The following is a 14242-nucleotide window of genomic DNA, read 5'->3' on the forward strand; positions in this document are numbered from 1 at the left end:
CAAACCCACGGCAGAGAGGGAGAAGGCGAGAGAAAGAAAGAGAGATGACCGAATGGAGAAGATGAAAAGCACCCGTATAACCCACCTAAATATCTACCCAAGGAAAAGATAAAAAAAAACTCCATACAAGGAAACAAAGGGCAGAAATGGAACCGCAAAAAAAGACAAAACACACACACGAAAGAAAAAAACGGAATGGGAAATCACTGTAAACACTATAGCATGTCAATTCCCATTTATATAATAACTATAGATATATATTAAAAAAAATATGTGATGATGGTTGGGCCGTTTTAATATTTTATGGATCCTTAGAGCATTGACAATGGCTTAGTGATTAAATCTAAATTTTGATTAGAATTTGAGGTTTTACCTATTATCAAAATTTTTGAAGAGGTTAATTCACATTGAATTAATCATTCTAAAGTCAATATAATAATATAATATTATATAGTTGACAAGGGTGTTTAGAATACCCTTCGCCATGCAATGACTGGTGTTATTTAATATTTAATATTTTGTATTAATATTAAAATTTAATATTAAAAGAGTGAGGTAGTTGGATGAGAAAATCATAAAATATTGATTTGATCATTCTACAGTGACTCTCCAAATATAATTAGGGGTCCTAAATTACTGTAAATCAAAATTCTACAAATATTCATTGAACTAGTTTAATGCAAGAATTTTAATTAAAAAAAAAATTAAAATTTAGACTTGATTGGCAATAGGGCTGTAATCAAGCCGAGCCGAGCTGAGCCGGTCTTTGGCTTGCTGATCTCGGCTCGACTCAAAATATTCGAGCTCGAGTTTGAGATTTTTTTTTATTCTTTGTTCGAGCTCGACTCAATAAGTTAAACTCTCAACTTGAGTTCGAGCTCGTCCCACAAATGAGTTCGAGTCGAGCTGAGCTCAAGCTCAAATTGTTTATTTTTTTTTTTTTTTGAATAAGATTTAATAATTAATAAAATAAAAGATCTAATATTAAATTTATACAACTAACAAGTAGAACCTCTATTGAATATCTTAAAAAATTTCTAAATAATTAAAAAATCTAACTAGTTGATATTTATCCAAAATAACAATATATTAGTCTACATATATTATTGATACATACACTTAATATGATAGTATATATCTATTTCATATATAGTTCACACATACTAGTATATGAAATTATTAAATTTTATCGACTAATTATTATACAAATTATAAAATATACCTATAAAGTATATTCACTATATAGACATAAGTAATTAGATTATATATTATATATTTAATTATAAAAGTGGTATGCATATATTATTAGCTAATACATATATATATGTATAAATACATAAGTGTATATATATATATATATTTATCAATATATGAATTAATTTTAATCGAGTTGAGTTAATGAGTCAACTCGAGCATAAACGAGCGGGCCTTAATGAGCCTTAACCCAGTCGAGTTTTGTCAGGTGTGTGTCACTTACAAATTAAGCGGATATCTACTTTCATGAATGAGTTTTTTTTTTTTTTTAACAAGTCAAATTCGATTCAAGTTTAATCGAACAAGTATCAAACGGACTATCGAACAAACTAATCTATTTAGAGCAGTAACTGACAATTAGGGGTGTAAATTTAAATAAAAAAATCGGTCCAGAACCGGTTCTTGAATTAAACATAAAATATATATATCAAATTATATTATATAGTCTAATATATTATATGTCTATACTAATATATAAGTTTATGACTAATACTAATATATAACTATACTGATAATATAATATTAATACCATTATATAGTCTAATATATTATATAACTATACTAATATATAAGTTTATAACTAATACTAATTTTTTTACTAAAACAGATTTTTTTATTAGTGTAGATTTTGTAATAGGAACAAATTTTTAAAACATATTTTTTGAAACAATTTTTTTTTATTGACAAATCGGATTGGAATTTGATAAAAACAAAGATACCGATTTAGGAAGCTAATCGGTGCATAATCAATTTTAAAAAATACAAAATCAATATATACCGATTCGACTCTAAATTTTATCTAAAATCGAACCAGACCGATTAAGCCTCTACTTACAATAGCCATCGCCAATAATCTTTGAAAGAGACGTTTTATTTGTCCCAAAAGACAAAGCGGCTTCCAGTTCCCACTCCTTAAAGTGGGCTTAAACCCTTGGCTCCAAAGACCGGTATAAAGTGCCCATAGCCTCGCAAGCTGCCAATTTTTTCTTCTACTTTGTTTAAATTTTCAGCATCGGTGTCTACAAATTCAATTCGATCCTGTTCAGGGAACATAGCGTGAATACCTCTTTTTTTCGTCCATGGATTCGTCTTCATCTTATACATCGTCTCTGCACCTAGCCATGGCGGCATTAGTTGGGGCCTCACTGATGGCCATCTCCGCTTTCTACTGCCACAAGCGCAGCGTCGATCAAGTCCTCCAGCGTATCATCGAGATCCGCCGCAAGCCCCCTCGCAGTGCTGGTGACCACTGTGTAGAAGACTATAACGAGGCAGAAGAAGAAGAGGAGAAGGAGGAGGAAGCAGAAGCAGAAGAAGCGCGAGACGATGACGGCGGTTACGGTTCGGACGGAGAGATGGAGGTTGATCGGAAATTTTGGTCCCGGAGTCTGTCGAGGTCACTGGACGAGAACATGCTTCGCTGTTATAGAATTTCATCCTCCATGCCCAATGTGGCTTCGAGAAATGATTGGCTGCATGAGGACTCCAAGTTTGATCAGCCACTTCCAGGACTTAGGGCTCGAGGTATTGCTTCCTCGTTGGACAAACTCGATTTGATTTCGACGGGGCTTCCACCTCTTCGAATGGTTCAAGGAGACGGTATGCGTTCTATATTCTAATATAGTGATATTATTATAGGTAGGGTCAGAATGCTTTGAATCAGTACGTTTCGTTGTTCGTGGGAAATGATGTGAGAAAATCACGTGGGTAAGAAGAAAATAATATAATTCTAACAGTTTGTTATATTTTTGAAACTTTGGAGGTTGGTTGTCAAATACCCAACCATTGATACAAAATATCTTTGGATATTAATTTGACGAAGCCTCAGTATCTATCAGCATTCAATAGGCTAGTATTCAATGATTTAACATTATGTCCATTTACAGTATTAAGGTATTTTAATCCGGCCAATATATCGCCCCTCCGTGACTACTTTAACTTGTAACGTAATCCTTACTTTGATATCAATTGTTAAAGACATGACCATTAATCTAAAAATTTTAAGACCGTTAAATATTAATTTGGTTAAGCTTTTAACCCTCCTCCTCCTCATCGTAACATGGATTTTGGATTGGAAAATGATTTACATACAACATTTTTTAGAAAACTTTACACAACTATATTTTAAATGAGGGGTATTTTTATAAAATATTTTATAAAAGTAACATTATTTTACAAAAATACCCTTATCTTATAACATTATTGTGAAATATGTTGGGAAAATATGTTATGAAAATGTGTTGTGTGTATATTACTCAATTTTTAATCTTACGTACCTAGTAAACATATGCCACTGAGGGGGAAAAACCGAAAAAAAAATAAATTCGTAAGCTATAGCTATATTAGCTTGCCCATTAGGGAGAAGGGTGGTAAAAATGTTTGCGCAACTATGTTGTTTAACGTGTCTCTGTGTCTTGGTTGACTGAACGGCAATGTGCCTTTTTTTTTTCTTTTTTTTTTTTTTCCTGTCCCTGTCTCTTTCTTTTCATTTAGAAATTGGCCACAATGAATATCTCAGTAGTTAAAGGCTATATCACCAAATTCTTAGGGTCTCTCTCTGTGTGTATGTATATATATAAAAGATATTTTTGAGCTTGTGAACGGTAATAGGCTAATATTAATAAATCTTTCAATAAGTTGAACTGTCTCGAATATCTTAGTAACTAAAGCTTATATCACCAATTTTTTTTTTTTTATTGGCACCGGGTGTCCAGGAACAGCACCCCGACTAATCTCGGGGGTGATCACCAAAATTTTAGGTTCTGTTGATGAATTTAGCCAGGCATCACGATAAAAAGCCTAAGCCTCGGGGTCTCATTTTTCCATCTGTAACTAGATGAATATTTGAAACAAGGGGTTTGATTTACTGCATTTTTTTTACTGCTTGAGTTGTTTTTGTAAAGATGTCTGTATGTGTAATACGCTTTAGAAGGTAGAGTTTCATTAATGACTAAACAGCTGCTGGGCCAACAGGCTTGTATCTTTTGCCGTATCTTCCTGAATTTCACTATTGTTTTCTATGAAATTCTAATGAGAAAACTAAACAAAGAAGCTGAATCCTAATTTCCATGATAAATATGGTTGTAATATTGCCAGCATACGCACGTAACTGCTTTATGGTGATGTGTAAATGATATCCAAATCATTTTCCTTTGGATAGGAGAGGATCGGTTTGTTAAACATTCTGGTATTGATACAAGGATAGCATCTGTTGGTAGGCGAGTAACTCCAAGATCCCCTGGTGGAAATGCTTATGATAATTTCGAAGATTCTGATGAGGAAGGAACTGAGCTTGCATATGAAGACGACATGCTTTGCAACTCTGGATATATTGATTCTGGAACTGAACTCACAAATGCACAAGTATGCGTAGTTATAGCTACTTATTTCATATTCTAGAATAGGTAAGCTCGAATAGTAAAAATATGGTATTTGGTTTTAGAAGTTATCTATCAACTAACAAAAAATAGGTAAAGACGATTTTGAGTTTACCAAAGGTAGCTTTGGGTACTTTGAAAAGTAAACTCCAATCTCATTCTATAATTTGTTTTTTATTGGATGAGTAATGTCAACGTCAAGAAAGTATCTTTGTGTAAGTATACGTTCATTGTTTCTGGTTCTATGTTAGCAAATGAGAAAATCTTTTATGGTTAAGTGAAGAAGAGGGTTCACAGACCAAGGGAAATGAGTGGCAGTCCTCTAGCCAAAAAAGTCAGCACGTTGTACTAATACAAGTTTCTTACTTTTTTGTCGTTATAGTCATTGTTCATGTACAAGTTGTGAGAAAAAGATTATCCATAATATATCTGTTTTGCTTGTTGATGGGTTTGCAGGATGCAAATTCAAACAACCCAAACATGGGCACTGTTCCAATGATGGGTGAGGGCGAGAACTGTCTGCAAGATAGGGTGTGCAGGGTAACTGTAAGTGAAGCAAAAGCTAGTGTAGATCTGCATGGCCATGGAAAGGTGGATACAGCTTCAGAGTACAGAGTGGGAAATGATCGTAATTTCGCCAACACTAATTTACCTCTGAGAACAACAGTCCATGGTATTTTTGACTTCCCCTAAGTTTAGTGGAGATTCATTTCTTGTTTCCATCTCTTCTAGTTCTAGACACCTGTATTTATTGGTTATATTGATGTTGAATTACCCATTGGTGGTATTTCATTTCTCTACTTGACTTTATTTAATTGCAATTCCTTGGGAACGAAAAGTTACCAAATCTGTAAAAGGTTGATATAGATACTCTAATATATAGACAAACACACACACACACACACACAAGTGAATATGCCAACTTGCCAAGGTTTTTTGGACTAGATGGCTTAAGGTCTTGTCTCCAAATGGGAGAATCAGGTTTGAACCTCCCACCCCCTGTATCAAATATATATATATATATTTATATATAAGTGAATACATTTTCCATTTTATGTCATATGGCTAGCCTAATATCTTCATATCTATCTACTTACTTTTACTTATAAAAAAAAAATATCTATATACTTATAAAAAAAATATCTTCATATCTAACCATTAGCGATGGTTGTATTTTCCTCTAACATAGACGCTTAATGTGACATTGGAGCACGGTGTTAGAGAACTTATAGGGACATAAGAGGGAATCGACTGATGATTGCTTGTAGATGAGCATTTATCCTGATAAAGAAAATAATTTTTAAATGCTTTTATGAATGGGATGGGGGTAGGCCGTAATAAATTGGCAAGGTCGGAATATGGCTGCCAAATTTCTGATACATATGGTATTGTATGAAAATATGTCTTACAGCACGGTGATCATGATATGCATTTTCAATTATTTTCTTGTATTTGGATGTCTGTATATGTTTTTGTGTGAGAAAAATTCATGTTGAATATCTTATTTTTATTGTTAAATTTAATTTGCAATTCTTTGGAAGGAAATAATGTTATCAAAATCTATTATTTACAGAAAAAGGTTTTGTAAACCTTTACAAGTGCACAGTTGTATTATTTGAAGGAAATACTAACCGCTTGATGAATATTTCTCTTGTTTGAACATATGGATTCAGAGTCAAAAAACAAAGTAGAGGAGGAAGAAGTATGGACAACAATACGTGAATGTTTAGATTTGCGTAAAAGTTATGTATATCTTGAAATAGTTGAACCATGGAAAAAGGAAGCTGCAGTGGAATCTAGTGCATCAGTGATGAACAGGGATCCGTTTCACTTTGAACCTGCTGAAGCAACAGCTGTGAGTTATTTCATCCTTGTTCATGGAATGAGATTTTCTGAAGATTTTTTTGCTACGTATTAAAGCTAGCTGTATATTACATTAAAATACAAATTCATATATTTGTTAACCTTTTGTCTGATACTTGCTTTGTGGCAAGCAGCACCATTTCAAAATGGAAGATGGAGTTTTGCATGTTTATGCAAATGAAAATGGTAAGCGTTATAAAGCAATTCATAGTGCAGTAAAAGCAACAGTTTTTTATTGGATAATTGATGAGTGTTCTTTTTTGTTATTTTATAGTTTCTTGATGCTAAGTAAATTTAAGCCTTCTCTGATTTCTAACTCAGATACTGTGGATCTCTTCCCCGTTGCTAGTTCAACACAATTTTTCACTGATATGCATCACATCCTGAAAGTTATGTCTCTTGGAAATGTTAGATCTGTATGCCATCATAGACTACGATTTCTTGAGGAGGTACCGATCTGCAACCTTTGTTTTGTACTTCTGTTTTGTATTCTTCACTTTAGCCCATGTTTGTAACATATGCCTGGACATCATACAGAAATTCCGACTTCATCTGTTAGTAAATGCAGATAGGGAGTTTCTGGCTCAAAAGAGTGCACCACACCGTGACTTTTACAATATCAGAAAAGTTGATACACATGTGCATCATTCTGCATGCATGAACCAGAAGCATCTCCTTCGCTTCATCAAGTCAAAACTTAAAGAGGAACCTGATGAGGTAGAAACTGTTCCTTTTTTCCTTCTTCAAAGTTTTTGTTTCATGAAGTAAGTGTTTCAACCTACATTGGACGAGTCAAAATTAAGCAATCCTGTATCACTATTTTACAAAGATTCTCTCCCTTTTCAATTTCGCTTTGTTGATACTTGAGTTACACCATGGCAGGTCGTCATATTCAGAGATGGAAAATATATGACCCTTAAAGAAGTTTTTGAGAGTTTGGACTTGACAGGGTATGCACAATTATTCTCTTGGTTTCTATTTGCATAAGAATGCTCCCCCCCCAAGCTCTCTCTCTCTCTCTCTCAATGTGTTTTCACATATGTATCCTTGTTTGTCTAAACTGAAGGCAATGCAATGCAGGCATGATCTTAATGTTGATTTGTTGGATGTCCATGCTGATAAAAGTACCTTCCATCGATTTGACAAATTCAATCTTAAGTATAATCCTTGTGGACAGAGCAGACTCAGAGAGATATTCTTAAAACAGGAAAACCTTATCCAAGGTTGGTTCACGATAACAGTTTCTGCATGTTGCCTGCATAATCCTCGATGATTGCAAACTGGAAAGAGAATTTGTTGCATTTGGAGAAACTTTTGGAAATAATGCCAACTTTTTTTGATTGGTTTGGTCTTTCCATTCTTATGTAATTGCTTTGTATTCTTTATCCTAGGTTCAAAAGTTTGTGTAAAACATCAATCACACATGATCTATAATCTAGTTTTTCTTCTGCCGAAACCTGACATACCGCCTGGATAGCTTGAACTGAATTGTTGTATCTCTTCATGTGTGCCTAATATGAGTGTTTCTGTATTTACTAGCTTAGTTTCTTCATTTGTGATGTTTCTTGAAACTGAAAATGTGGTCCATAAGGAAATGGTGAACATGAAATTAATGTATTTGACTACTTGGGCTGGCTACATGAATATTTTCTTGCCATTTTATCTAAAGCCATATGAACTCTTATTCTTATTTTATTGTTGCACTTGTTCTATACTTTAAATTGCCCGTATTGTTATTATTAATGTAATTTAGTGAAGCTGAATATTTGAGTTAATATTACAGGTCGGTTTTTGGCAGAAGTAACGAAGGAAGTTTTAGCAGATCTTGAAGCAAGCAGATACCAGGTTTTATCATATATAATATATACTGTCAGAAAGTATGTAATGCCAAATGGACTTATGCATTGTTCTCTTTATTCTTTTTCTATGGATCCTCTGTATTATTTGATTTAATACTATTCTCATATATGTATATTATAGAATTTTTGGTGGCCCTTCTTATCAGTTTTACTGGAAGATCTTGCAGTTGTATACATCTCAGCTTATCTAAGTAATCAGTTTTATGGTTTAATGCTTAGATAATATGTAATAGTTAACTTATAAAAAAAAAATGTAATAGTTAGGGCATCTGCTCGATTTTTGCACCACTTAAATTTAAGCCCTCATTGTACACACAGAATTTGATTTGCACTTAGTTTTGGTATAGAGAGAGAGAATCCTTTAGCACATTGTAATATTTTAAATCAGAGATAGGAGAGCGTTTTGGTGTTAAAAAAACCCATACATAATGTTTTTTTTGATAATTAATAAAAATTTTATTATCACGAATAGGCATAGTCCAAGTACACAGGAAGTATACAAATGAAATACTTACTACACTCTAGAAAACAGGAAAACTAAAACAGAAACAGATTTCGTACATTTTCATCATTCCTTTCAAAGACCTTAGCCCACAAACTCAAAAGTAGAAAAGAAAAAGTTTCGAAGATCTTCAAAAGAGCGCTCCTTGTCTTCAAAACATCTCCCATTTCTTTGCAGCCAAAGACACCACATTAAACATGAGAATCATTCTTCACCTGGCTGCAACCTCTTTCCTCATCTCACAACCCCCCGCCAAATGCAAGAAGCTCCACAACTTCCTTAGGCATCACCCAAAATAAATCTGTCTGACCAATAACCTCATACGATAAAGAGTTTGCCACCTCACAATGTAAAAGCAAATGATTTACAGATTCTCCATCCTTCTGGCACATGACACACCAATCGGCTACACATACCCCGTTTTCTAAGATTATCCGTAGTCAATACTTTCTCTAGAGCAACTACCCAACTGAAGAACGCCACCTTTGTAGTTACCTTCACCTGCCAAATGTTTTTCCATGGAAATACATAGGCAACATGACAATTAAGCACCTTATAATAAGAACTGACTGAAAACCTAAAATTTCTAGCATCGTCCTGCAATAGCCTATCCTCTCTTCCTTGTATCACTTTTGAATTATAAATCCTTCCCAAAAAATCTGAGACAACATTAACTTCCCAATCATTTGGATTTCCAGTAAAGTCAACATTCCATAAAATATTATTATCCGTACATTGAAGGTAATCTGCCACAACAACATTTTGATCCCCTGCCAGCCTGCAGAGAGATGGAAAATTTGGTTTAGGAGCTGATTCCCCACACCAAATGTCATGCCAAAAGAAAATCCTCTTCCCTTCCCCCACCTTAAATTTAATATGTTTAGAAAACTCTCCTCAACCTTTCCTAATAAACTTCCATAAACTCGCCCCTTGCGCTCCTCTAACTTCTTTAGAACACCAATCCTCCCTCCCATTCCCATATTTTACTGCGACAACATTCTTCCATAAAGCATCTCTCTCTTCATGATATCTCCAAAGCCATTTCCCAAGGAGTGCTTTATTAAACAACCTCAAATTTCTAACCCCCAATCCTCCACAAAAAACTGGTTGACAAACCTTGTTCCAACTAACCAAATGAAATTTCTTTTCCTCTCCTTTTCCTCCCCATTAGAAATTACGATAAATATTCTCAATTCTTCTAGAAACCCCAGCCGGCAAAGGGAAAAGTGAAAGAAAATAAGTGGGAAGATTAGACAATGTACTCTTTATCAAAGTAATTCTTCCCCCTTTAGACAAATATATCTTTTTCCATTCAGCCAACCTTTTCTTGATCTTCTTAATCACCCCATCCCATATCAAAATAGATTTGTGAGAAGCACCCAATGGAAGACCAAGATACTTCATCGGCAATGAAGCAATCCACACTCCAAAATATTAGCCAAATCTGAAATATTGCCCACAACACCCACATGAACAATTTCAGACTTGTTTAAGTTAATCCTTAGGCCTGAGACAGCTTCAAAACATAACAACAATGCTCTCAAAGTTCGAATATGTTCTTGGTTGGGCTCGCTGAAAATCAATGTGTCATCGGCAAAAAGAAGATGAGATAATTTAATGTTATTCCTTTCCTCTTTTCCCACCTCAAAACCCGACAAGTACCTTCATTCGATCGCCGCTTCCAACATTCTACTCAACGTTTCCATGACAAGGACAAAAAGAAAAGGAGACAGCGGACCTCCTTGTCTCAAACCACGTGAACTATTAAAGAACCCATCTGGAGTGCCATTCACCAAAATGGAAAATCTTGACGTCGACATACACCATTTGATCCACATACACCATTTCTCCCCAAAGCCATATCTCCCAAGCAAATACAAGAGAAAATCCCAACTAACATGGTCATATGCTTTTTCCATGTCCGATTTAATCAAAATACTAGATTCATTAGATTTAATTTTGCTGTCCACATATTCGTTAGCAACTAAAACTGAGTCGAGGATTTGCCTCCATCTTACAAAGGCATTTTGCGATTTTGAAATAATTTTTCCCAACACCACACTCATACGATTGGCTAACACCTTAGAGATTATCTTGTAAACCCCATTCACCAAACTTATAGGTCGAAAATCCTGCATCTCCACATCCCCTACCTTTTTGGGAATAATTGCTATAAAAGTAGTATTTAAACTTTTCTCAAATTTCATAAATGTATGAAATTCAAGAAAAACCTTCATAATATCGTCCCGCACTATATCCCAGCAAGATTGAAAGAAAGCCATAGAAAAACCATCCTGACCCGGAGCCTTTTCTCTTGCCATTCCTCTAACCACATCAAAGAACTTCATCCTCATCAAAAGCTCTCTCTCCAACCAAGCTGCACTTGCTTGATCAATGGAGTCAAAAAATAGTCCATCAAGCTTTGGCCTCCAAGCATATTTTTCACTGAACAACTTCTCATAAAACTTGACAATGTGATCCTTAATAACCTCTTGATATGAAATGATGTTATCGCCATCGTGAAGAACCTCGATAGCATTATTTCTTCGATGGAAATTCTCCATACGGTAAAAAAATCCCGTGCACTTGTCACCTTCTTTTAGCCAAAGAACCCGGGATTTCTATCTCCAAGAAATTTCCTCCATTAAATATGTCTTCTCTAATTCATCCACCGCCTCCACTTTTTTTCTATCCAATTCCTCACCGGAAACATCCCCCAGCAGCTCCCTTTCCTCCAAACTCTGCAACTGCTGCATCAAGAGTTTCCTTTTATAAGTAGGGAACTTATATTGAGAATTTTCTCTCCGTACACATGCACACTTTTTTTTTTCTTGATGCTTCCTGTAACGTTTTCTTCATCGTTAATGTTACGCTAATTGGTTCTGAAGTTGTGATGGTTATGCTGGGTTGTTCTATAGAAGTGGTGATTGAATCCAAATGTTTTATTTTGTCAAAACTTGGTGGTGGTTTGTGAGTTACTGAGAGAAGCTGGAAAACAGAGCATACGGTGATGCTGGGGCCTTCTTCAACACAGTGGCTTGGGAAGTTGTTAGAGGAGAGCCTAAGCAGGGGGAGTAAAGAGGTGTATTCGGCAACGCAAAATGGTTTCTGTAGTATTATTGCTCAACGCTGTGCAAATAGGAGAGGGAGATATCTTGAAATTTCAGAGTATAACCAGGGGGAGGAGGAATGTTTTATGTATTCTAGAAGGAGAGAATGGATGGGGTTGGAGGAAGATGAGGGGCACTGAGCACCATGCTCGGTTGTATAAGGATGTCCTTTCTGCGTCGATGCCGAAAGATGTAAAGTTGCGTGATGGTGGCGCGAGAGTCGTCGACAGAGGGCAGGGGCAGTGGCGTCGTGAAGTCACGTCGAAGCCGAGTGGTGAGTTGAGCCACTCCCATGGCAGGGTCTCTGCGGCGTGTCAGGAGACGTGGGAAGTCCGAAGGAGGTTACTGGAAATGCAGGGGCAGCTGCGTTCTCTGCAGAGGGACATGGCTGCGATAGTGGCTTTTGTTGGTTCATTTAAGGAAAGGGAAGATACGGTGGATTTAAAAGGAAATAAATAGGTCATGGGTCATGGGCCTAGTAAAGCCTAGGAAGAGGCCCATCAAAAAGTTATAAGGGGCAAGGGATGGGCCATGTGGTGAAAGAGGGGTGGGCCGTCTCGGCCCAAAATACAAAATTCAGATCTGTCTGGTGGGGCTGGGCCATCTCAGCCCAGGGCCCAAAGTTGCAGGCAAGGGCCTGGGGAAGCCCAGCCCAAGATTATGTCCGTTTCGCCCGTCGAGAGCCCTAGCCCAATTTTCCCAGCTGAGCTACACAATCTCGGCTTTGTGCCAGACAGCCAGCCGACGGCGAGTGGTTAGGTGACGGTAGCACAGACGATGCCGACAGAGGTAGAGGAGGCCGCCGATGAGGTGGCGCTGGTGTTCTGTGCTCAACAAGCATTGGTGGGTTTCGATTATCAGTTTTCTCCGTCAGAGGAGGTTCAGAACTTGCTGACGAATGGTGTTATGGTGTTTTTGGCTCCAGTGGATTTGTCTGTGAAACCGTTTGAGGAGTTTGAGTTGGCTGAAGTAGAGGAGGACTCGGATTACCTTATGCATTCAGTGGAGGATGAACTTTTCATCCCTGAGGCTTGCGGTTTAGAGGAGCTTTCGGTGGGGAGTTTCAGAACTTCCAGAACAACAAGATGGGGAATCCTATCCCATTAAACTACAATTTTCCAAATCAAGCCTCAGAATGGGTAATACATAAAGTAAAAGAAATTTAACATGTGGTGGGGATTGAATGTGATGGGTATGAGGAGCAATTTATAGCTTTGTTAACTGCCATAGTTGAACACCACCAAAAAAAGAAGGGGAACTCGAAAAAAAGTGGGGAACTAAAAAGATTGATGTGGTCGATGAACTCGAAGGGTAGCTCTAGTAGGAATAGGGCAAAAGAGAAGGGGCTGATTGTTCCCCAATGAAACCCAAGATTGTATCTTGGAATGTCCGGGGTCTAAACGAGGTAGAGAAGCATCTTCGGATTCGGCGTTTACTTTGTAAGTGGGAAGCGGACATTGTATGCTTACAGGAGATGAAGCTGAAGATGATCAGTAGGAAGACTGTGCGGAGTTTATGGAACAACATTTATGTAGATTGGGTAGACTTGGCCTCTTCAAGGGTATCGGGAGGAGTTGTGGTGATGTGGGATGAGCGGGTGGTGGAGAAAGTGGAGAATTACATAGGGAGATATATGATAGCATATTCATTTAAATGTGTATCAGTGGTTTCTTGTGGGCATTTGCAGGTGTGTATGGCTAATCTAGATATCGTCAGAAGATTATTGTGGGATGAGCTTGCAGGGGTACATAGCTGGTGGGAGCTCCCTTGGTGTATTGAGGGGGATTTCAATGTGGTTCGTTTCCAAAGTGAAAGTTTTGGAAGTAGAAGATTGAGGCCAGCAAGTTTGGAGTTCTCAGAGTGTATTTTTGACTTGAATTTGATCGACCTTCCACTTGTAGGGGGTTCAGCCACATGGTCGAATAATCAAACCTGGTCCCGCTTGGATCGTTTCTTAATTTCACCTGAGTGGGAAAGTTATTTTCCGGATGTATGGCAAATGCGTTTGGTATGTCTAGCCTCAGATCATTGGCCTATTTTGATTGTGGAGGTATTAGTGGTAGAAAGTATTTTAAGTTCGAGAACATGTGGTTGAAATCTGAAGGTTTTGTGGAAAGGATCAAACAATGGTGGATTTTGTATCATTTCGAGGGGACAACCAATTTCATTTTTGCGAATAAATTGAAAGCCTTAAAAAGAGACTTAAAGGAGTGGAATAAGCAGTCTTTTGGCAATGTAGAGGAAAACAAAAATACCAAGTGGATGGAAATACAGGAT

The 14242-nt window shown here is 36.7% G+C and overlaps 1 protein-coding gene across 1 annotated transcript in view; it reads left to right on the forward strand.

Annotated features, from left to right (window-relative positions):
* The first annotated feature begins 2184 nt into the window (after positions 1 to 2184).
* Positions 2185 to 14242, forward strand: part of LOC108983447 (AMP deaminase-like) — a 29059-nt gene continuing 17001 nt past the window's right edge. Inside the window, exons 1-10 of the mRNA XM_018955082.2 lie at positions 2185 to 2853; positions 4415 to 4617; positions 5088 to 5304; positions 6305 to 6486; positions 6629 to 6680; positions 6816 to 6943; positions 7032 to 7211; positions 7377 to 7444; positions 7575 to 7717; positions 8278 to 8339. Of these exons, the coding sequence (XP_018810627.1) occupies positions 2334 to 2853; positions 4415 to 4617; positions 5088 to 5304; positions 6305 to 6486; positions 6629 to 6680; positions 6816 to 6943; positions 7032 to 7211; positions 7377 to 7444; positions 7575 to 7717; positions 8278 to 8339 (1755 nt within the window). The 5' untranslated portion in view covers positions 2185 to 2333. The remainder of the gene's footprint in view (positions 2854 to 4414; positions 4618 to 5087; positions 5305 to 6304; positions 6487 to 6628; positions 6681 to 6815; positions 6944 to 7031; positions 7212 to 7376; positions 7445 to 7574; positions 7718 to 8277; positions 8340 to 14242) is intronic.

This window comes from Juglans regia, chromosome 13 (assembly GCF_001411555.2).
Source record: "Juglans regia cultivar Chandler chromosome 13, Walnut 2.0, whole genome shotgun sequence".
Classification (NCBI taxonomy): Eukaryota; Viridiplantae; Streptophyta; class Magnoliopsida; order Fagales; family Juglandaceae; genus Juglans; species Juglans regia.